General features: G+C 38.8%; 1 protein-coding gene across 1 annotated transcript in view; it reads right to left on the bottom strand.

The window, feature by feature from the left end:
* LOC134577677 (glutamate receptor U1-like) overlaps positions 1-25243 on the bottom strand; it is a 45880-nt gene extending 20637 nt beyond the window's left edge. Inside the window, exons 1-4 of the mRNA XM_063436538.1 lie at positions 25012-25243; positions 21466-21501; positions 13074-13139; positions 8126-8157 (exon numbers count right to left, since the gene is read on the bottom strand). Of these exons, the coding sequence (XP_063292608.1) occupies positions 8126-8157; positions 13074-13131 (90 nt within the window). The 5' untranslated portion in view covers positions 13132-13139; positions 21466-21501; positions 25012-25243. The remainder of the gene's footprint in view (positions 1-8125; positions 8158-13073; positions 13140-21465; positions 21502-25011) is intronic.
* Positions 25244-25459: the final 216 nt, after the last annotated feature.

Below are 25459 nucleotides of genomic sequence, written 5' to 3'. Positions count from 1 at the left end.
CTGTTGGTCTCGTTGGTCTCTTCTTCGATTTGCCCTGTCTGAGATACTTTCCCCTGAAGGGCAAACCTTCTATGACGCGGTCACATTGGCTTTGTTGACAGCATGTAGATATCTGAACTGAATGGCGCCAGTCATATTCCCTAGCCAACAGTAGCATCAGCGCTAGGGATGTACCATAACAATAGCGAATTGTGGAGAGCAAAAGGGCTGTCTTTGGGAGGTATCTTTGTTACCCTTTGTCAGTCAGTTCTTTGGCATAGAGTCTATGCCGACAAAAAAAAAAAAAATAACTGACTCCAAATCTATACAAGTTAGGACAATATATAGATGGAATTGTAAATTTCAAAAGAGATTACGGTTTAGGTATCCAGGCACCCTGTAACACTGGCACACTCTTTTTATGTTGACAATCTTAATTATTTTCTTCTTGCCTATGCTAGCAGCGTGCACAGGCCTCAATAATTCATGGTAGCAGTAAGACAGACAGACAGTATGGGTAATACTAGAAAATGTCAATTTAATCAGCGACATGAATAATTAATTTGATAGGAGTTTTACCTTCGCAGTGGCATTTTTGTTTAGCGGTGGATGTGCGCTACCGAGGAATGGATTGCTGCAGAGTGTATACATGTTTGATACGGTGTCCCATTGGCATAGTAATGTATATTACATTAATTATATGATAAATAGCTGTCTCATTTAGCATCACTGTATTGAAAGAGTTAAACTTCTCCCGACTCCCTAGATTTAGTATCAGATTGCATTCATGTAGCAGGCCTTCCAGCATTGGGAGCTATGAAATTGTCCTTCCAGGGAGTGAACTGAATGCTATTCCAGGGCGTAGCACAGTAAATGTCACTGATAGCGGGCAGTTTTGCTGTACATGCAGTTCATACATGCTATCAATGCACATTTGGCGTTATAATGCATAGTGTAGTACAGGGGTACAAAAAAATCAAGCAAAAAATTTGCTGTAAATTCAATACAACTAATAGAAAAACTACTCACAACCCTTACAAAGTATTCAAAAAGGTAAGCAAGCACAAATACAAGTGAAAATAGCTAAAAAAAACACTTTATAAAAATATTGTGGAAAAAAAGCGTGCTAAGCCTTTAAATACTTAAAGAAGTTTACACATATGTATATTTTGCATAGCTATATATATATATATATATATATATATATACAGTGAAAAAATAGTGAAGGTGCAGTATAGTGCACTACCTAAAGTGCTATAGTAGTGCACTTTGTGAACTTTCCAACCTTTGCTCTACTCTTGTGAGTTGCCCGATTTTCTTTTTGTATTTTAAGATTTCTGCACAGAGTTCCACTATTAGTTCCCCTTTGTTTCTCGTTTTTTTTCTATTATTGTTCTGAACTACATTATCCAAATTTGGAAAGTTATAATGCCTAAATCCCTTTCTCTACTTATAAAGGAGTAAGTGCTCGATTTTTTATTCATTTTATCACAGAGTGCACAAAGTGTGTGAAAATGTTTTGTACAAACCTGCACTACTATAGCACTTTAGGTAGTGCACTATACTGCACCTTCAATATTGTTTTTAACCGTATATATATATTTGTGTACGGGATTATGGAAGGGGCGCACATTAAAGTGTGTGTAGTTTTTATATATAAAAGTCGGTTGAGGTGTGCCGAAACCGACGCGAGGTTAGGCCTGTAAAAAGAGGGCCCACCCAGATATAATGATATATAAAGAGGGTGTGGTGGGAGAGAATTTCCGAAATCGTCGAAGACAGGTGAGTAAGGGGTTTGCTGGGTTTAAATAGGCTTAAAATCCCTCCCACAACTTCAGGCATACGCCTTCTATTTGTGTACGGGATTATGGAAGGGGCGCACATTAAAGTGTGTGTAGTTTTTATATATAAAAGTCGGTTGAGGTGTGCCGAAACCGACGCGAGGTTAGGCCTGTAAAAAGAGGGCCAAAAAGTATGTAACATTTATTTATCATAACAACATCATTTAGACATATTATAGAAAGCGAGCCTGATTACTACTCTGGATTTGGAATGTACCGGTTGTAAGCCGAGGACTTCCGGCGTCCCATCTTCTTCTACAATATGAGTTGGGAACTTGAAATTTGAGGCTGCGGTGGCGGCCCTAATACGGAATGTAAGTCCCGAGAAGGAATTTGGATTGAGGCCAAAACTAATTAACCAGGAGCGAATGTATCGCATGAACTGTTTGAGAGATGTGGCAAAAATTGTATAAGCAAACCATTAAAATCGAAACGCACTTATTACCTCGAACCACATACAATACTTACACATGACGTAGGCTGTAGAGTACGTATGCTTAGCATTAGTAGACAAATCTTACCTGCGCAGACTCTAACTTCAGGCATGATGTAGACCTTTTATGGCCTGCAGAGGAATTCTGGGCTGTGCGTTCTATTATCATAACCGTTACGTTTGAGCAAGGTCCGACTTCAGGAATTCAGAAGTGGCTAAGGCGGAGGATACTGCAGGGGACTTGAGACGAGAGGGTTAGCGATATAAAAGATAATACGTTACCTGGAGCTATTTCTCGTAGCATGCTGTGAGGAGGTAGGAAACATAATATGTTTAAATTATGCAAAACTCAAATGCCCATTGAACCTCTCGTGTAGTAGAGCTGCTAGCTAATGGGTACTAATAGGCGAAGATAAGGACTATCCCATAAGAATTGAGGTCGTGCCATTAGCCCTGTGTTTGAGAGAGGCCCTACCTATGATTTGGGCCACATGGGCTAGTACTAACTACGCGCAGCAGGGTGTTAACCTCGTGTGGACAAGCGTTAACCTGACCTTACACGTGTGATTAACTGCATTGAACCACAGCGAAAAGGACTGTAACAGACACCTGATGAAACTAACTATTGAGGTGCGAACCGAAGACTAGAATGCAAAGCCGTGACTCATCGTAGGGAAATGTTAGCACAAGAGGAGCCCGAAGAGGAGCTTTGAAAGTAGTTTAAACTCAAAAGACGACATGTGTTTGTATAATAAGAACCCTATAACAGTTACCTGGCAGGCTTGGGATCGTAAATGTTTGTATTGTAGGATGCCTAAGGTGTTGCGTCTTAAACCGAAACGTCTAGCATGACCGAAAGTAACTCCTGATGGACTTCTTGAACTTAAATAAAGTGAAACGTGTACAACGTTAAATGCATGACGAACGAATTGAATGCGGATGGAGGACCCTGTGAATGTCAAGCGTGCAGACAAGTCCCCAATTAGTAGTTTAAGGATTTGAACGGTATTCGTATGGTCGTCATGGAGGCAGAGTGATGCCCCGATGTTTGATATGAAACAAGTGGGAATCCTGTTCACCCAGATTAATTGGATTGCCAATGCTTATCCTGCATTGCTTGTATAACTGACGTGGACGTGATAAATTAAGTGATAGTATGAGTCAATATATGTTAACTTAGAACTCAATGTACCGAATGCCCTCAATGGGTTGCAAAGTAATAAAAGTATATCTGTACTACATGAGTCTGGAAGCAGTCACTGTATGTACGTCCGCGGCATGAGGACCTGACGATTGTCCAATACGAGGCCTAACCTGTACAACATGCAACGTGAAAGGCAACGTGAGACCCTACATACGCATTCAACTGAATATATGTAAGAAATGCTTGAAACAAGTTGTTGGAGGAACCGCTGGTCTTGGTCTCTACTAGCTTGGCCTGGGGACTTTGCGTATGTGGTATGATAGGATCACCAGTGAGTGACAGGTTAGGGTAATATGTACACAGGTATCCTTGTACTGCTATATCCAAGTATCTAGCAGACCCTTAGCCCATAAATGATAATGTATTGAAAGCACAGGGTTAGCCTAGTATGATAGTTCTGACGTACTGTTTGTATTACTGTAAGAGTATTTAACTAGCCATCGAAGCTAACACGGGAAAAAGCGCTAGGATACCTGATTCGGATATAGGATCGAAAACATAGTGATTATGCGTGACGGGTCTGCAGCGTGCCGACCCCCCCAGCTTACTAGGAGTGCAAGAGTGTGTGCGTGTGCGTGTGCGTTTGCGTGCTGGCTGACTAGCTAGTGCCGCAATGCGGCGAAACGATTACTCTAGGTTGGTGACAGGTGAGGCCCTGCTATTTGCCAAGCGGCGTGAGAGGCTCTATCTATGCGTTGGCGCGAGGGGGTAGCGTGGCCACTGAACGTTGTGGCGGGGTGTCGGCCTCTCGGTGAAAGTTAAACATAAGACAGAATGGGAGTGACTGGTGAGGCCCTCTCTATGCCACAATGCGAGGCGACTAGCTATGATTTGGCCCGAGGGGCGTAGTACCTCCAAGTATGAGGATGGGTGTCGGCCTCGCAGGACCACTAACCTATGGCGAAGAAGCCAGGGGGAATAACGACTAGTGGACACCTAGGAACCTAACAGCCAGCAGTTGCTAGCTAAGATGGAAGGTTAGTCAGTGAAAGACGATATACTACTGAACGAAACGTGGGTGGCAATGAGATAGGATCGTACGGTTTGACCGAAACTGGAGTGCCCCGTGAGCATGTAGGGGTCCGGATGGTCGGGACGTATAAACTAGAATGCGTGTGCGATTGTATGCATGGCCCTCGGGGTTCGTGGTGCCAGATCATGGCCTTGATTCGAAATGCAACACGAATAAACATATTTTATTTTTATGTTATTTTCATTTATTTAGTTATTTTTTTTATTATATATATATATATATTTTTTTTTTTAAATATATGCTGATCTCGTTCATAGTACTCGTAAAAACACGAACTTGCCTCTGCTGAGCGTGAACTTAAATGCACTTGTCCAGTAACATACGTGCTTGACTGCGTAGGAGTACTTTTATCTAACGCATATTGCTGCACTGACTGAAGATGAATTAGGACTGGTTCAGACAATGCTTTGTTTGCAGTGTAAATACATTGTTTCAATGACCCCCACAATGATGAGCAGGTTAAAGAAAGTCAGTGCGGCGTTCCCTCAAGTCTACATATGATCTGCACTCCAAATCAGATGCCGGTATGGCTTCCCGTAATGCCACCAGCTTGTTAATCAAGCCCCCTGTGGGGTTTACGTTTATTGTATGAAGGATCTAACTCAGCCGAGGGAAGCAGTTACTCCGTGTACTGAAATCCTCTATTAAAATTTGATTACCATGAATCTGCAACTGTGCACAGACAATGGGAGAGGGGGGCTGTGGGGAGAAGAGGGGGAACACCTTCCTACCCAGTATACAGACAGTGTAATGTAGAGAAGACACAGTATACAAAGATTATCTGTATGCAGCGTGTTAGCGGCTCAGTCTGCACTTTGCAGGTAGCACAGAATGAGTCTAATAGTATTCTAAGGCTGGAGAGTATGCAATCTAACAGGTGTGCAGATCCAAGTCATCTACGCAGACATGACTGTTAATATTGGAATACAGCAAGCAAAGGGGGGCACATTAACCCCTTCATGCCTTGGGCATGAATGCCACTCTCTGCTCTGTATTATAGAACATGAGATTGGTTCAAGTGAAAGTCACATTAATTTGCAGAACCCGCTATCCACTCGGTTACACAGGATAACCTGTAAAAGTATTGACAAGGTTGTAAGTAACCGCTGCAATTATATGTCACATCACAAACTCCACTGCCAATCTCTGAACGCAAAGTGCATGTAGGGAAAATACAGTGAATGAAACGTTGCTTTGCTTCCCCTACTGGCTTCTGAACCTTCCCAACCCCATGTTTGATATACACACGTGTGCATTGTTGTATATTTGTATGAAGTGCATATATGTGAATGGATGTATAGATATAACAAAGTAACACACCTAGTAATGTGCCTGCGTGCCATGACATGGTATTGTATCGGATTGGGATGAACTTTTACAGTACCTACATAATATCAAGCAATGTACAATGCGATAAGTATAGGGTTGCGGAATGTTCCGAAGGATTTTGTAAATATTGAATGTATTCGGCTGACGTAAATGTAGAGGAGGTGTAAAATGTACTTTATTGATTGGTCATGAATTGAATACGCTGCCTCAAATTGCAACCCTAATGAGTGGGGTATATTTAAATAACGATATGCAGGTACTCAGAAAACAAGACAGATAAAGGTAACACCGAAATTGAAGAAGCCCAAGTGTAGTCAGGGTTAAAAGAACAAGGAGTCGAGCTCCTTAAATGACTGGCCAATTTCATATTTTCTTTCAACAAAAGGACAATTATGTGATGGCACCATTATACACTAACATATTGCACTTATATCCATATATTATTTGCCAGTTACAAGGTTACACGCGTGCGAGAAGAATTTCCCCTTTGCGAACTGATTAATAACATTGCCGAACAGTGAATTGAGACGAACTGGCTGTACAGACAATTGCATACCGTCGAAAGAAATATGCGTACGGAACGTAATTTAGAAGGAAGATTACTTGAATGGACTTACGGTTTGGATGAACCGACGAAAGGCTTCCATGCGTATGGAAAATACTCACGAAAAACTGGCGGGCTGTGTACGAGCGTCGCGGCAGATTGACGTCAGAGGTCTGTGAAGCGGAAATGAAGGCGGGAATTTCCGAAATTTCCGAAATCGTCGAAGACAGGTGAGTAAGGGGTTTGATGGGTTTAAATAGGCTTAAAATCCCTCCCACAACTTCAGGCATACGCCTTCTATATATATAGCTACGCAAAATATACATATGTGTAAACTTCTTTAAATATTTAAAGGCATCGCGCATTTTTTTTTACACAATAGTACAGCGGTAGGCAACCCTAGCACTTCAGATGTTGTGGACTATATCTTCCATTATACTCTTACAGCCATAATTCTGGCAGAGCATCACGGGAGATGTAGTTCATAACACCTGGAGTGCAAAATGTTTCCTACCCCGGTGTAATACTTTGGATGGTTAGGGAGGACTTTAGCAATCAGAGTGTCTTTGGATTTTGAATTTTTGGTTTTTGTTGAAGACACAAAGTTGAATCGAACTTTTTTTTTTTTAGCTAATCCTCGGTCAAGCACAACACAATGTCTTTTCATTAACTTCATTCCATTTAGCGTTGGTATGCCACTGTATAAACTTGATTTTGCATGTCAGTCAATAATTCACTTCCTATTGTTTCCATTTTTCTTTTGATCTATTCATCTTTGGAACGTCAATGCTTTGCTTGAATAGCAAGGACTACAAACAAAAATACATTTATTTATACATTACATTACATTTATTTATAATAGCACATTTTAAGTCTTCATTTAATCTTCGCTTGTGGACCTATATTTGTACCCAGGTGTTCTAAGCATTTTCTAATGCCTCAAGCAAATATAAGAGTGTGTATATATATATATATATATATATATATATATATATATATATTAAGCAAATAATTATATTTGTAAATGGTGCCCATACCTTATACAAATACATTGTGGTTTTGTAACATGTCTAGTAACTAAGCAGTAGGATCCACTAAGTTGGGTTTTGGTGACACAAAGTTTCACATTTAGTTACCATTAGCGCACAGATTATGAAACCATTGGGTATTGCTAGCTGTCTTGGCGTATCTACATTGATGTAAGGTGCCAAAATATAAATAGCAGGCAAAATAGTTATATTTTGTTCTGATCTCTTGGTCCAGTCTCCAGTCGAAGACATAACTAGCAGATATTCATAATAATATGTTGGCTATAAAAGCAGAGGTTCTGCCCCCGTTGTTTCTGCCACTGCCAGAGGTTCACAGGATCCGGATTAAAAATTAAATAAGTACAATAATACCCAAGGGAAATAAGGTGAGTTTTAACATTTTCTAGTGGTGCATGCGGAGGGGAAGGGGGGGGGGATTTTTTTTTTCAAATTAGAGTGCTCCTGTAAATAACAGAAAATTCTAGTACCACTTCAATTGCCACTGCAGCGTGCTGGCAACTTTACTTTGGTTTGGTTTTGTTATACATTTGAGCTGATGAATGCCATAGTAATGGGAGTTTGAGTCCAGTGCTAATGTCTGTGTTTTTATCATAGAAGAAATGCTTGGGGGGTTATGTCTCAATGTAGTTCAGTGTATCACAAAGCACATCAATCATATTCAATGGATTGAGATATTTTATATTAATTTAAGGATTAATTCATTTGAATCTCACCTTATGTATAAATTCTTGATTTTCTTCAGCACCTTAAACAACAACAAAAATAAGTTTGAGAACATTTCACAAAACTTTTCCAAGAAGTCTATGGAAGCTTTAAAACTGTGAAACTTTGAAACAATTTTTTGAAAAAAAGCAACGTGACAACATTCAAGCTTCAACAACACAGTACCCCTTGTGTTTTCATCACAGATATTAGTATGCGTTTTATAGGCACGGAAAAACAGGCGACTTTTAAGGGTACCCTTAGAAGTGGTATATGTATAAGACCCATTGTGCTGTGCTTGAGAATTCCCTGGGACAAGCACGCAAAGACAAAAAGGTTAACATTCTAAAAGAGCATTCTGGGTAGTGAAGAAAGACACTATTGTCGTGAGACTGTGCTTGCCCTGAAAGTGACATCAAAACAAGGAAATGTTTAGTACAGATTCTTACCCTTCCCAGTTTAAAATCTTGAACTTCTAATTTTATTTTTTTCATTTTTTTTGTGTGTGTGTGCGTGTGTGTGTGTGTGTTGTATGTGTTTTTTTTTGGTTTTTTTTTTACTTTTCTAATCTACAGCTAAACTTGGAAGCACTGTAAAACAATTATTTCTTCCTTTTTACCGTCTCTCAGCTGGAGTTTACTGTTCAAAAACTGCCTCATCTTGTTAACTTTTCAAACAGTTCCCATCTATAAAAGTTCTTTTGAGCAAAATTGCGAAGCATTGCTAGGAACTATTCCAAGCAAACAAGTGTCTGTATTGAAGCTGTCAGGTGCCCCGTTGCCTCACAGGAGGCGTCTGGCAAGAGATCTATTTGGCCTTTATTTCAGTTGACATCCTTTATAGAACCATAAATAATTGGGCAGCTGTATAAAGTACTGTTCGGAATAGACTATTAATGCAAACCGTATTTTATTTGCAAATTGTATTTGATGTTTTATCTATACATTCAGTCATCTCTCTATTCATTATAATGTGTGCATTTTACAGTGCAACATGTATTTATATAGTTATAAAATACATAATTAGTCCCCTAATTTTACCAACAGATTTAATAAGGAAGTCTTTTAGGAGCTTGTCTTAAAATTAATAATTTGTAGCAAAAAAATGGTTTACTTGCATATAAAATTATTTTGTTTCTCCCAAAAAATGTGACACACACAAAAACCACACACCATTTGTGTGATATCTACTTTACTGTGTAGTAAAAACACAGCTTAATGTAGCAATTTTTTTTATATATTTTTTATTTATCTATTTCAACAACACACATTAACCCCTTAAGGACACGTGACATGACATGATTCCCTTTTATTCCAGAAGTTTGGTCCTTAAGGGGTTAAAAATACTTTTGGCAGGATGCTGAACACATTATGAAAAATAATTACACTTTATACTCTGATTTAACACTCCTTTCATTTAGAAACGTTTAAAGCTATTTTAAGACGTGTTGAATAGAATCTGTTATAAAATAACGCGTTTGCATTAATAAACTTGAATATGAAGTGCCGTGTCAGAATCGTAGCTTAACGGATCTAATTCACGTTAGGCTAACCTGATGACTTGATTACTCTTTCTACGCTGGTAATTTACTTAGTGCTGATAGTATAATGTAAAAACTTGTTACCATTGATCTAGGCAGGGCTGAAGGTCAAATTATTGGGGCGATGACCCCTTGACTGGGGCATGCTGGGCTCTACTTAAGGTTTGGATTAATTGTCCCAATCATTTCACCCAATTTTAATCAGTAATTTTCTATACTGGGGGTTGTCCAGACCAAGTAAATGACCAGGTATAGACTGACACTCATACTCAGGAAGGTTTTAGCTTAGCAAGCGTGTATTTCTTTGGTATTAGAAGTATATTGCCTGCATTTCTAGAATCATACACTGCAGTAGGCTCTTCACATTGATGTCAATAGTGACAAATCTACAGACTGGGTTTTTACATGGGCGCTAATCTCTGGACCATCCCAGGACGCTCTATGCACTATAACAAACTATTTAATTTAATTTCTCCATTATCAATCTAAAAACTGACCAACCTTACTGGCAATGATGGGTTACGAGAGCTAGGGATGGATTAGTAATTTACCTAGTCTACTGGAAATCACATAACAACACTGAATTCATGAGGCTACACAACGTTCTAGGTTACACAAGTTTCTACACAACATTGGAAACAAAAAAAACATTATGGGCTTGTTTCCAAGTTGGTTTTATTAATAACAGCCAGGCTTTAAACTTTCAGGCCCATGAGTTTTGGCATAATTCTGCTATTGTCCGCACCTACAGATACTGTCTGTATCCTGGTATTTACTGGTTAGCAGCTCAAATATACAGCAGCAAAAAGGTAACATTCTAAGTCATCGCTATAGCAACCACAACTGGAAGGTACATTCTGTGCATGTGTGCACCACCTATATTCAGCCAAATAACATGTATACTAAGTCTATTGATCGGTGACTTTGTATTATATCAGGTACATAGCAGGTGGGATGGTCATGTGGATCATAGTTATTGCTTCATTGGGACTCAGCACCCTCAAAATAACTTTATATTATTGAGGTTTTTTAAGGAAGCTGCAGTCCCTGTGTGCTGCCTTATCTTATGGTATGAAACTATTTTTGAATAGTTTAACACCAAAGCTGGGTCACAGCCTCCCCTTCCCACTGCTTGGCTGCCATACGAATAAAGAATTTTAACTCTCGGTTCTGGTGATAGTCTGTCAGTTGATGCGGTCAACCTATCACTGGGTGCCCATTGTGAGTACAGCACATACAGCGACTCGCAATGTAAGACCAGTGATAGGCTGAGACAGAACATACAGTCTATCACCCAACACAGCAATTTGTTATCTGTACAGCAGTGCTGATAGTCCCCTGTCTCTTGGTGACCCAGTGGCTAGCTGCTTGTCAAAAATGTATAAAGGGACAATCCAGGCACCATAACTTTACCACAATAAAGTTGTTATGGGGTGCAGAGGTCCTGAGCACTGGCTTACCTGAAGGGGTTAAACCATTAATGAATGAATGAAATAACCCCAAGGTCTTCAAGCAGGCACCTGATCAACCTGCTCTGTACTTCTGCTCCATGAGCAAAACTTCAATCAGGACGCCTTAAATCAATCACTGCTGATAGTGATAGGGTACTGATTTTTGTGTATTGTTACAATGCCCAGAGAGTTCCTTTAACAACATCAGAAACAAGAAGCGAGTTTTGTTTTGTCAATTAGAAGAAATTTACTCTCGGGGACACTATAGTCACCAGAACAGCTACAGCTTAATGTAGTTGTTCTGGTCAGTTTAATCATTGCCTTCAGGCATTTTCATGCAAATACTGCCTTTTCAGAAAAGGCAGTGTTTACATTAAAGCCTAGGCATACCTCCAAGTGGCCACTCCTCAGATGGCCACTGGAGGTGCTTCCTGGGGCAATGCTGCACAGTAGGCAACACTAAAGTTCAGCGACTCCATGCTCAGCATGGATACCCTGAATTTTCCTCATAGAGATGCATTGATTCAATGCATCTTTATGAGGAGGTGCTGATTGGCCAAAACAGTGTTTGACCCGCCCCATACCGCCTCCTTGCCAATTTCAGCCAATCCAATGCCTTCCCTATGGGAAATCATTGGATTGGCTAAATATCGGACATTCTAATGGTGTTAACTAGGATGTGGATCGGGGCGGGGCCAGCGTCGGAGGACCCACACGGTGCTGGAAATAAGGTGAGTTTTAACATTTTCTAGAGGGGGACAAGCCACCTAAATGGTGGGTTAAACACTATAGGGTCAGGAATACAGGTTTGTGTTCCTGACCCTATAGTGTTCTTTTAATGTAAACATAATTGTGCAAAATGTTATTGTTAATCTCTACAAAGTAATGATAAAATATAAATATAGCTTGGAACGTGCAAAATAAAGACCAATAAAGAATATCAGTTTACGTTTCTACATGTTTATGTGATACTGTTAGACAGGGTCAACTATATATCTGCTGGCTGAACCTCTACACAACATATTCTGCATAATCTGGTGGGTCGGAGTGTTGGGAGTGGATGCCAATCAATGCTGTGTTTTTGGACGGACTCAGAGAGAGAAAACCCACTATGTACCTCTCAAACTATGGCGTAATGGGACATACTGTGAAAGCACTAACATGGCATTAACACGGCTCTCTGTTTATTGTTTTACTTATTTCCTGTGAAAAATACAATTCTGCAGTCAGTGTGAATAGAGGATTGTGTAGTCAAAGCAAGTCATGTGTACAGAATTATTACAATTATTAGTAAAATCTCTATACAGGATACATATTGAAAAATCTAATTTTAAATTGGGTGTTAACTGTTAACATTAGGAATGATGTCTTATTGTGCACCCCCACAATGTTTTCAGGTAGATTAGCTTAGATATTCCACCGCAGTGAATGTGCCAATATCATGTGACCTTTCTTAGTAACTAAGGATATTAGCATTTTACCTAGCAACAATGTAAACCTGATACAGCACTACATGCGAACATCTTTACATATGCATTTCATTTTATCGTGAAATTAAGATTAACGGAAATAAACTCCAATTGTATAATTTTAAATTTTTAAGCATTTTTCTTTTTATTAAAATATAAAGAAAAAAAAAAAAAGCTGGCTAAGAGCCATTATCAGATTTGTTCCTGCCGACTTCCCAGTCATAAACACATTCCTGATTTGGAATTTGGATGTTTTTGGATGTCATCCAACATACATTCAAACCATTAAAAAAATATATATAAATTATGGTTTCTTGTCTTTTACATAACCACGTGAAAGCGCACAAACAAAATGTACTGTGCTGTAAATTTTTTAAAGGAACATGGGCGGACTTTAAATTTGTCATATGATGTAACCGTGTTATACAATCAGCATTTTTTATAGATGTGCGTAGTTAAATTTGAACTCTCTCTTCCCCTAACCCATCGTCATACCAACCTCCATATCCCAGGAAAAGGACCGATACACCAACGAAAAGAACAATTAGCTTTTTCATGGCTGTCTCTGTGAAGGGAGCATAGACAGACAGGTAAGTAAATTAAAAATAAAAAAAAACCAAAAAAAAAACACACATTTCAAAATCATTGCAGTTTGTTACCAAGGGTGTTGTGTAGCACATGTACGTGGGGATAGTTCTCAAACTTACCATTCAACAATTAGCAATAGCTACTACCTAGCATAAATGCAATCTTTGTAACATGCTTGTGGCTTTAACATTAAAAGCATATTTTCAGTGCAAAAAAAACAAACAAAACACATAAAATATTGAGAATGATGAATTGCTTATGAAATTTGTTCTGTTTCATAAGCACAGGGCATTCAGCAACCTGGCCAAATTATCGAATAAAGGGTATTTTTTTGCAACTTGACTAATTTCCACTAAATGTTGCAATCTATGGACTACTGTCCCAATTTCACTGTTTAGGGCATACATCTCAAAGGCAAAGTAGACCTGACCTAGAATTGTAATCTAAAGGGAACGTGTTTTTATTATAATTAACAAATGGATCTATAACATGTTAGGGGCTATTCACTAAATGGTAAATTGTAGTAAATTGAAAACCATAAATTCAGACTATAACATTCAAGTTCTAACTGAATCTCAAATTGACAAATTGTAGAAAAAATGATCCAGTTCGTCTGGTTTTATCGCTTGACTATTTTGGCCAAAATGTTGCATTTAGAATTCTGAGTTACCACAATTCTTGAAACAAAATATAAAGTCTGAATAGGGTAACCATAGTGTCTAAATCACCAAATATCGCTGTAATGGAGCTCCCTGTACCTCCACCAAGGACCGCTTCCTAGCTGGAACAGGGGACTAGCCCTATTCCCTCCCAGGGACTGGACGACACACAGTCCTGGGAGCTCTAGTCCTTACAAGGACTTTCCCCACTGAATCCTCCTCCAAGAGCTGGAACAAGCTGGAACAATGATTAGCCCTTTTCCCTCCCAGTAACCAGACAACACATAGTTCTGGGAGTACAACTGGCATGTTTTAATCTGGCCAAATGGCCTGCATACATACAAAATCTGAGTACAGTGAACACGCCCAAGACACACCCATAAACACACCCACAACATGCCCAAGAAATACAGTATCACTGTGACTCAGCATAAAATATAAAAAACACATTAAACCATATTTCCCGCGTAGGCACCCCCACAGTCTATACATCCTCGGATAGCCTGGATCTGAGCGCCCAAGTTGTCCAAATAGCACTCGGATCCCATGAACAAAGCCGAAACGCAACTGAGGCAAAGTTTGGACCGACCGCACACAAGGCCCGAACCGAAATAGTTCCATGAAATCAGTGCTAGTGGTTGGTCTCCTTAAGGAGTACCCAAGTGAATAAAATACCGAATATAATCCATCCCATTGTACAGCGCTATGGAATTTGCTGGCGCTCTATAAATAATAATAAAATAATAATTACAATGTGTAGCTTGTTCACCTCATCTATGCGAATGATTGCACCGAACAGTGCCTTTCCAGGTTGTACAGAAACGAACGCACTCGATTATGGAAGTCCAGGGTGTTCAGGAGTTTCAGTGTCCGATTTTAGTTCCAGGAGCTCGACGCTCAAACACCGCTGTCTGCTTTCGCGGGAACAAGGTGGCCGCCGTTCATATGAATGACCACGAGGTGGCAGCCACCTTGTTCCCAGACAAACAATTAGAACACTGAGGTGGAAATCGCTACAAGGTGTCAATTGGGCTTAACAAGCATGCAGGTGGTCTCTGGTACATGCAGTTGTTCGGTCTCCAAACGGAAAATTACATGAACCAAGCCATTTAACATGTCTTGTACATGACCCATAGTCCTTGGGCAGGAGGCTAGCCAGCCGGCTCCTCCAGGAGTCTGTGGCAAAAGTACATGGGAAGGAGCGTTTGTCATAATCGCCGTATGTGCCAAAAACTAGGTCTATGAAAAAATATGAAATATTTTATAACTAAGGCCTTAATTTAATATTCTTGGATAAGCTTTTCAAATTATTTGGTATCAAGAAAAATATATCATATATAAAAGTTGTCAAAGTATTACAAACGTAAAATATTTTTCATTACAATAGTAAATCATTTAAAACGTTTATCCAAAAATATTTAATCATTATCTAGCAACTTTAAATTAAGGGCCTAGGTTTGTATAAGTTCCATTGTAATGGTGCCGTACTTTTTATTTCCTCCCAAAGAAATTAATAATGCTTGGAGACTTCGAAAAAGTCTGAGTAGCCATAATTACAGACTGTTTTCCTAAGAACTGTACAAGATCTCTGATGAACACAGGACGCCAAAACGCTTGTAGTGAAAAAACCCACTAGTTAACTATTTTAATTGCAGACAGAACGGATATGTCCTCCTTCTCCATCCAAGCATGGACTCAACGTTTTAATTACTTCTTCGTGAAGTGGATGCAAAAACATGTCTAAATACAAAAAGGGGAAAAAACGATAAAAAAAAAAAAGACGTAATAATGCTGTCAAGTTCACTGTTCGTTCTTCCTAATCTTGACAGATGTTCAAATTGCCGTCTACCATATGCAATTAAATTTGGTTGTGTGGAGTTGAAAGAAAAAAAGGACGCACTCAAGGCCACAGCTAGAAAGCTACTATAGAAATATGTTCAATGAATGATACATTCTTATTTAATCAATTACTGCATTTTAGTACAGTGATTTGTAAGCATTATAGCAAATTAAGAAGACCAGATAATGAATGTCCACAAAAAAAAAAATACATTTACAATATATATATATGAAACCAAGAAGGCAGGACCTTACATTCAACCTTATAATGTATGCATGTTTATGTTTGTGTAGCCCTCTTGAATTCATACATATTGTATGTCTAGCGTTGTCGAAGGCTCCAATGGATCATTATTTATTGTAACTAAATCCCCATTAGTTTTGCCAAATCAGATGTTTTATTTGTTTTTTTTTTTAAATACTAAAATTTTGTGAGCTTTGAACCTGGTCTTTATTAAATGAGTGTAGTGTGATGGATTCTGTGTTATAAATAAATAAAACAGTACGAGGTGCGTTCTACGTGCCTTACAACATTGGAAGGTAAGAAGTTGGGACAAGAGAGGTACATATTGTGAGAATGCCAGTGATGTGATGTTTATCACTAGTGACAAGTAGTACACCCTGTCACAAGCAGCACTTTGACAACCAGAATTATTTTTGGGAGGTTCTCTGACGTCTACAGAAAGAAAGAAAACAAAAAAACAAAACAAAAAAAAAAACCAAGATGGAGGGATAGGAGTCCCAAATAGGAAAGTCCTTCTAGATTGAGAAGGGTTGGGAGAAAGGTTTTTATTTATTTAGCTTATTATAATATCAAGTCATGTAATCCAAAGGGCAAACTAAGCTTTTCATGGTTTTCGAATGAGTCTTTCAGGGTTATTTCAAAGTTAGACCTAAGTGCTAAAATGAAAAACAGAATTTATTTGGAGATTTCTTCTAAGTCAACAATTTTGACCTAAAGTTTGAAATTCACTTTGAATTCTTAGCAATTCTCACTATAGAGAATAACCCTGTAAGTATTTTGAGATTATTATTCCCCCAATGAAAGGTAATTATTTTATCAACCTCGGGTGGATAAAAGGGTGATTTGGCCCTGCTGGGAGCAGAACCTGTGGTTCCAACAGGTACCGGAAACATTGCAGTTGGAGTTCTAAACACTGAGCTCTATCTCCATCTCAGTGGTCTACATGAACGTATGGATACAATGTACACCTCTGTAATATGGATTTTGCATTTAAAAACTCTGATCTCTTATGGAAACAGTTCGCAGACAGACCTACTTTATTCCAGATGTTAAACTCAATGTTCCCTTCTTTTCAACATTCTTGTGGTCAGTTAGTAAAATCCATAACAGCTGGTCTATAATGTGGCCCCCTTTCTTTTAAAATTAATAAAATGCTTCTCTTCCTTATGATTATCGTGAGAGTTTTGATAGGTCCCTATGCATTTTTTTTTCCCTAACAAAAAAAGTTAATTTTGGGGAATGTAAAATAGATTCTGTGAAATTAAGGTTAAAATAGCCAACTCTATATCCTCTATTCTCTCATTAATTTACTTTTTATTTCTTTTTACAATGCTATATTTTTTTAATTTATTTTTTTACTTCAGCTGTTCTCCCATCAGTTAACTTTATTGTGAATAGTCCCCCTCCCCAAAATAAATGCTTTTATTTCTTACACGTATGTTATTCATATATTTCCACTCATTTACCAGCCATGGGCGCGTTTTGAGCCCTGATATATGTTATCGCACAACGTCAATTTTTATTTGCTAATTTAGTTTTCGAGTGCGAGTATGAAACTTTTATGCTAATGTGCTTTGCCGATTGGTGCAGGTATTTCTGAGCAAACAAAATACTTCCTTTGACTTGTCTAAGTGCGGGGCACAGAGGGCCTCCAATACAGTGGTTATGGTTTAGGTAGTCTTTGGATACAGTTCCTCCATTTTTTTCCTGTTTGCTGTTAGACTTTCAAAGCTATTCAGAGTTGGTGGCACTAATGCATAAATCCACTGAGCCACAAGAAAGTATGAAGAGCTTTAGAATAGATGATGTTATGGTCATTGTTTTTATACAAACTGGTTTGACTATAACTGTGGAGATGTCATCCAAAGACACCATAAGCACTGTAATAATCTGTGGTGGTTATGGTGCTCCGAGTGCCCATTTACTATTGATTTTAATAAACTATCTGCATGCAAGTCTTTATAAAGTAACTCAATTTATTCTCAGCAGTTATAAAGTGAACAGGGGAACCTCATATAAAAGAAGGAATATTTTCATCATTATGAAGTGAAATGTATTGTATGGAAACAAAGATCATTCAAGATGTAAGATTCTTAATGCATTAATTAGTGTGCCAGACACTCTGACTAACTCCCGAAATGTTATTGGAAAAGACATTAGTCTTCCTTCACAACCTCCATCATAGGGCTTTCTAATGAAGTCTAGGAATGTTACTTGCATTTTAGAATGTTACACTAAAGGTCTAGTTGTGTGCATAACATACACATTAGATTAGCATACAATAGGAAAGGGCAAGAAGAGCTGAAAATATGGAAGTCATATTGAAGCTTTGAGCACATAGAATAGAAGTAAGAATGCAAGCTAGAAACAGTAGTCAGATAGTCAGATATCTAAGATTAATATAAATTTTTGTTACGGTAATTATGGTATTTTTTTTCGCAACAGGATAAAAAAACCTCCAGAAATTCAGTTTAGAATTCCATCCTACAAAATATATTGTATAACATCTTCTTTGTAGTCACAATCCTTGAAACATGTTCTGTTGATGGAACTTTGGAACTGGAGTACTGCGCAATTACACAACTGTTTAATAAGAGCACTCAATCCACACTCTGGTAGCACAGACTGTCTAGATTTATCTAGATGACCAGAAAATACCAATCCTCAAACAATTATGTGTCTAGAAGAAAATCCAGAATTAATTGTGCACTAAAGCCTAGACTGTACATATTATGTACATTATTGTAGAGCCACGTGGACTTCGGATTCTCTACTGTAGTATTTGTCGGCTTTAGCATTATTGAAACCTGTTGGCGTTAGACAGTAACTTATTTGGATAGTTTGGTAAAATGTATATCAAGTACTTCTTCCCAGTGCCTCCACGTAAAGATACAACAGATATACCCCATACCTAAAACAAAGTTATTACCAACACTAACACCAAAACCATCACCGAGCCACCACCATGCCTTACTGTAGGCAGAGAGTTCTTTTCAGTGTATCCTTCATTCTTCTTCCTTCATACATACCGCTAATCCATTGGGCCTGTTGCCACCAAGTCTTGCTGCAGGTCTTTTGCAGTCAAAACCTGCCTTCTCAGAAAATTGGTTGCAACCATTGAAAGTTTCCTTTTTCTTCCCTGTCCAGATAGTGCAACCACAGTTCCTTCAACGTTGAACTTACAAACTGTGATTCCAATGGATGTGGTGGGAAGTAGAACTTTATTGCTTCTAAGTGCCATCTCCTGATGGGGCTTGGGAGTGTAAAGGGTTACACAAAGCATCATAACTAGCCTGCTGTAGTGTTATGCCAGGTATACCCTGGCCTAGTTCAACTCTATGTGGCAAACCATTTAATGGGACACTGTAGACACCCAGACCACTTCAGCTAACTGAAGTGGTCTGGATGCACTGTCCCTTTTGCACTTCGTACTGCAATTATAAGCACTACAGTTCCATTTAAACTGCAATGTTTGAATTGCAGCTTACAGTCTACCAGACAGCCACTAGAGGGCTTTCTGAACTGAAACGGACCTTTTGTCTGGTATCTGATGCCGGACGTCCTCACTCTTTGCATGAGGACCTCCAGTGTCAGATTTTCCCCCATAGGAAAACAGTGATTCAATGCTTTCCTATGGAGAGGTCTAATGCACGGGCGGCATTTTCTGTGCATGCGCCTTGGACCCCGCTAGTCGCAGGACAGGGGAGAGGGCGGAGCGTCGACCCAGCACTGAGCGACATTGGTGCTGGGAAAAAGGTAAGTAAATAATGGGTTTTAACCCTTTATTTACCGGGGAATGTGTGCGTGAGGGAGGGGGGAGGCAGGGAGAGTGGTAGAGCCAAGAATACAGTTTTGTATTCCTGGCACTACAGTTTCCCTTTAAGTAATGTTTTGCCCTCTTATCTGGGTTCCCAATGAACTCTGGGTATCTTTCCTCCTGGGTAACGCACTTCCTGCTTCTGCAGTGCTGCTAAAGTTGGAAGCCGATCCATTTGCCATTCATTGGGCCTAGTTGGGGGAGAACTAGGACAAATGTTCTACCATAACATTAAGAGAGAGAGAGAGCTTCTTGCTGTCACACACCTGCGATTGAACCAAGATTGGAAGTATAATGACCGGGTAAAGAAAGATGATTTGGGCCATAATTTTTATGTGTGTGTGTGTGTACATTTCATACCATAAAAAGTTGTTAAACTCATTTATTAAGAACGTGATAATAAGACAGAACACTGCCCTGGAGGAGAAAAAAGGATGGAAAAGAAAGTCCATGTGGTGGAACCAAAAAAGAGAAATAGCTGATGGAAAAGTGATAATACAACAAGGAAAAGCAGCTCTTAAAGAACGGAACACAGGTGATTTATATTCCCTAATTGTGGTTCATTTATATAAATCATATAAAAATAATGTCTTGGCAGACAAGTGGACTGTGAAAGATATACATTTTTCCCTTTTCATGTTTTTATACCGATTCCATTCCATTTTCTAGACACTGCTGGTAGAATCTGGATTGTAGATACAGAGCCATTGGGCACTCATCCAACTAAGAGACATCTTATTTACAAATATATGACAGACATATGCTATGAAGCAATTTGGCAGCAATTTATGAGCAGATTTCATTCTAATAACCATACCACACAATGTATTTGCACAGTTTTAAGATGGAACGATTCCTTGGATGCAGACTTCTGCTTGATATATCCAAAGAGATATCTAGAATAATATTGGTCTAGAAAAAAACATTACAGAATCATTAAATTGTAAGTGGAAGCCCCCCCGCCCCCCCAAAAAAATCATAACCTATTAAATAAATTGCCTTGTGGGTATAAATGAACATCCTACGAGTACGTGATTGAACCATTAATTTCATGTCGAAATACTTATACGGGAAAAAACCCAACAAAAACAATTAAACATATTATCGTAGTCTTAGATTGATGAATTGGGCCAACAAACTTAATTCATAGCAAATTGAGAGGCGTTATTAAGATTTCGATACTTAATCTTGACAATTACAAGACTGATACAATATCACCTTAATTATTTTCCTGACAATCGTAATCTATGTTCAAATCAAACATATTCAATTTTGAAAGCAAAAAGAATGTAAACCGCTAATGGGGATTAATCAGCCATGCATAGTATATGTCAACATTTGACAATTGAAGGTGTGAATAGGGGTTCACTGTGCTTAGGGAAAGATTGTAACACAATGAAACTGTTCTTTTATTATAAAAACCTTAAATTGGCTGGATTAGATTTTCTGTAATAGAGTCGTCTGTGTGTTTTATCCCATTTTAGGGTACTAATTAATTTTTGCATGTTCTCAGTGTGTATACCTGACTATCTAAATAAACCAAATTAAAGTGTATTAAAGGACTTCTTTCTTCCTTCTACAGGTTCTGGACTGCTCATGTGAGTAGAGCCACTCAGAATGCAAATGTACTGATTTCTTCTGTAGTGGGAACTAACCATAGTGTGAACTGTTAAGATTTTTTTCAGAGAATACAGAGAATTATAATTACTATATTTATAATGTTATGCGAACGCAATGTACATACCTGTTCTGAACAGTGTAGCAGTGTACGTCACAGCCCCTAAAAAAAACATGAATTCATTTATGCACAAAATTAACTTGAAGGCAAAACCTGTCTACTTTTTTTTCAACAATGTTGTGAATTTTATTATTATTTTTTTTTATTTTATTTATTTTGTCGTGCATGGAAAATACAATAAGGCCAGCGATGCTACAACAGCTATTGCTAGCATATTTATCAACATTTAGAGACATTTGTTGGCGTCCAGTAACATTGCACATTTTATATAATAGTAGAATGTAGAATGAGCAAGAGGTAGACTAACATGTCAGCTACGAAACAAGGCTTGTATGTGAATAAGTCGGATTAAACGTGTTGACAGTTTGGATATGGGAGGACAAGCTTATATGGGACATTTCCTAGTATCGCTGTATAAAGAGGAACAAGGTTTGAAATGTCTAGCGTCGATCAGCTTTATCTTCCATCTCTTCTAGTTTGTCCCAAAAGGCCTCTAATACAGCATACAGCCGCGCCAGAATGTCAGGCTCTTGTGTTGCGACGGATTGCTCCGGGACGGTCGCCGCCATTTTGGGGCTAGCAGGGTGTGCAGCCACAGCGCCCAAGGGGGCCCTCCTGGGACCAGGATAACCCCCACCGGTCCAGAGAGGGGGGGGAACGGGTGCCCATATTCAAGAGGTCAGCCGGTGAAGGCGACGGGGGAGCAGCCGTTTCCTCTGCGCCGACCACGCTTGTAGGTCGTGGTATTTCCTTCTGGGGTTCCTGCAGGTTATATTGCATGTTTGGTGCCGGCGTGTAGCCCCTGCAATCAGCTCCCGGTTGGTGGCCCATATGATTCGGTATAGTTCTGTTTGAGGCTTTTAAACAGGATAATTTGCCACGAGGAGCAGCTCTAACCCGCATCCACTCAGCTCTGAGGTCAGGCCCGGCCCCCAACCTATCTACTTTTGTGAACAATGAATACTCACACTCACTCATAACCCTACTTTTACTCTGTTGGACTGTAAGAACATTGCACAGGCACTCTTTGAGGCAATCTCTGACAGATACTCTGTTTGTGTGTGACAGACCATGAAACCCAATCACAAATGCACTCAAACCCACGTACAGACTCCCTGATATCTGGACAGTCTTCATTGTACAGGTTATTCAATGCCCGTCACAGAGACACCCAGTGCTAGGAGAATATTATCAAGGAAGTCCAGATTTAAGAGCACAGGTAAGGACCAACATTGCAGATGGTGTGAAATTGGGTCCAAGTTCAGGATTACAAAGAAAGATTAAAGGGCAACTATTCATGGTCCAGTTACAGAGTTAACCCTTGACTTTACAATTATACCCGAACCCCTGTGCTATCATGTACTCCTATGTCTTTTTGTCACCCCTTGGATTCCTGTTGCTGTACTCTGCTTTATGACTCATGTTGTAAGCTACCAGACCTGTAAATTCCCAATCTTTGTCTAAAAGCTATTAACAAAAATGAACAATTAGACCTTTATTCCCAATTCCACACATCATATTCTTCTTCACCCTTTTCCCACTTCAATACTATGTCCTATATTTTATACTTTTATTTTGTACTATGTCCCCAATCGCAGCCTCTTGGGTGCCCGTATTTACTTCTGAGAAGGTGGCGTTTGCATGGGTGTGCCTAGAACCTGCAGCCAATGTTTCACATGAACATTGACCACAGGGAATGCAGCTCCCCATTTCCTCCCCCATCTCACGGAATCCACCTCCTGGCACTGGGGGGGCAGTGGTTTATGCTGTACAGTTTGTGTGACGTACTGCCAATTATCACAATGGGTGGATTCCACCCTAAGAACATTGACGGATCATTCCCCAACTCACTTTATTAGGGCAGGATGAGGGTAATTCTGGACAAGAGACAGTGACCCAGGCCCTGTAAGTCATATGAGCAAACCCGAAGTGGTGGGGCACCACCCCTCTCAGTAATTAATTTGCTGCCCAGAAAACAAGCAATTAAATATTTAATCCAGATCCAACAATGCACAAGGTGACTAAATATTACCACATTTACTGATCAGTAGGATTAAAGCACCATAACCACTACTTTGTACAGTTTTAAGAGTAAACAATTTTATAATGGTTCGCCTTTTTTTACCTGGAATCTGCCGGGTGCTTCTCCCTGACTCCACTACTACTGACAAAGAGCTCTTTCTGAGCGAAGAACTGCAGTGCAGGAGACAAGAGCGGCACCTGGTGTACCCCGGGTAAGATGTCACACCATTCTAAAATGTTTTGACTACTTACAATGGGGGAGGTGCCAAGGCACTCCTGGCATCACAACAACTTCAGAGCATGCTAGTGGATATGGTGCTTGGAGTGTTCGTTTAAGCTTTTCTATAAATTGTCTGCTTACGCATTCATCCCACAGTAACATGACCAACATCATATAAATCTCCAGTCTAAGGCAGATATCCACATACTCTTTTTAAAGCTTGTGTAAGCTATCATGACCTCTCTCTTAAACGGTTATAGATAAATTAACAAATTGCTCCACGCTGACATTCATTTATTGGGTTAATCATCCTTTATTTAAACTTTTTTAATACTAAAAAAATACAAGAAATATTTTAGTTTACGTATATATGTATTCTAACTTAAAACAACAGGTGCTATGCAATGTATTGCTGTTACAAGGAATATAACAATCCCAATTTTAACTGAGCCCCGAAACTTACACATTCCTCTGGTCTACAGACCCACAAGCAAAAAACAGCTTACAATAATTACATTTCGTTAATTACAGCAAGCGATATTTCCTGAGTTTAACCATCAATTTATGCTCTCCATACGCAAGTTTTTACCATCATTTCTTTTGTGTTGCTAGGTAATTGAATCAGTATTACATTTGCTAAAAATAGCACGTTGTGTCTCCCCCCCCCCCCCCTTAACCTGCAGTATTGACTGTTGCATGTCAATGGGCAATCAAAACACTGTACAAGGAATCTCTAACACAAAATATGATTTTACACAAATTAATTGCCATCAGGAGAAATTAGTTATTTATCAAATTAAGCTGCGTTGTCTATAACTCATAAAAAAAGTTTTTAGAACTTTAATAATATCATGCACATAAATAGTACCTAAATATATATAAACATGTAAAAAAAATCATGTTATACAGTCATACAAATAAGAACACAATGAAAATGAGACATGCATTATACACACTCCCCCTGGTGTAATGTCATTAAAACAATTGTTAAAATGTAAAACATGTATGCGTGACTATTCTAAGGTACATGATCTGCTTTTAGAACAAGCATACATGTATTTTTATGGTGTATTTGGTTTTTTCTTCAATAAATATCTAATTCATTTCTATTTTATCATGAAAACCTTTAACTCACACTTAGTGACAGTAAAACATTATGTGCTTAAAAAAAATGTTTACTCTCAAATTTCTGTTATGATATAAACCTCAGTAACTATGAATGGGAGAAAAAAATGTAAGCTAAAATTCATTTTTAAAAACTGTTAAAAATATAAAATGTCATGCAAGGCAAGGGATGTCTGAATACTCACAGTTTTTGTTCTTCAGTCCTTGTGAGAGTCCCAAATGTGTTACCCCTTCCTTGCACAGAAATATCAATGTGAGGAGAGAGATCTGTTGAGAAAAACAGCAGATCTTGCAGTTCAATAGGAAAGCCTCAGAATTCACAAAGGAGGAGCAACTATTCCTTATGATAATGACCCCACGAAGGAATGTGTGTTTTGCTGCCTGTTTTTCGCAGTGATTGGGTGGGGGAGAATATGTCACCCCTTTGGGGAAATAAAAATGTGTAGATCATGAAACTAGACTGTATGGAAAAGGGGCTCAGCTGGTTAAAGAAATTTGGAGATTTTAATGTTTGCCTCGTTACTACTGTTTGATACAATAATCTGAGGTTTGTTATAATTAATCCTTTTTTTTTTAAGTGTAAACACAGTATGCGGGGTTCTATTGGAATTACTAACAAAATGACAAGCAGCA

Source organism: Pelobates fuscus, chromosome 11, assembly GCF_036172605.1.
Source record: "Pelobates fuscus isolate aPelFus1 chromosome 11, aPelFus1.pri, whole genome shotgun sequence".
Taxonomy (NCBI): domain Eukaryota; kingdom Metazoa; phylum Chordata; class Amphibia; order Anura; family Pelobatidae; genus Pelobates; species Pelobates fuscus.
Note: the sequence above shows the minus strand (reverse complement) of the source record. Positions and strands in the feature narration are given on the sequence as shown.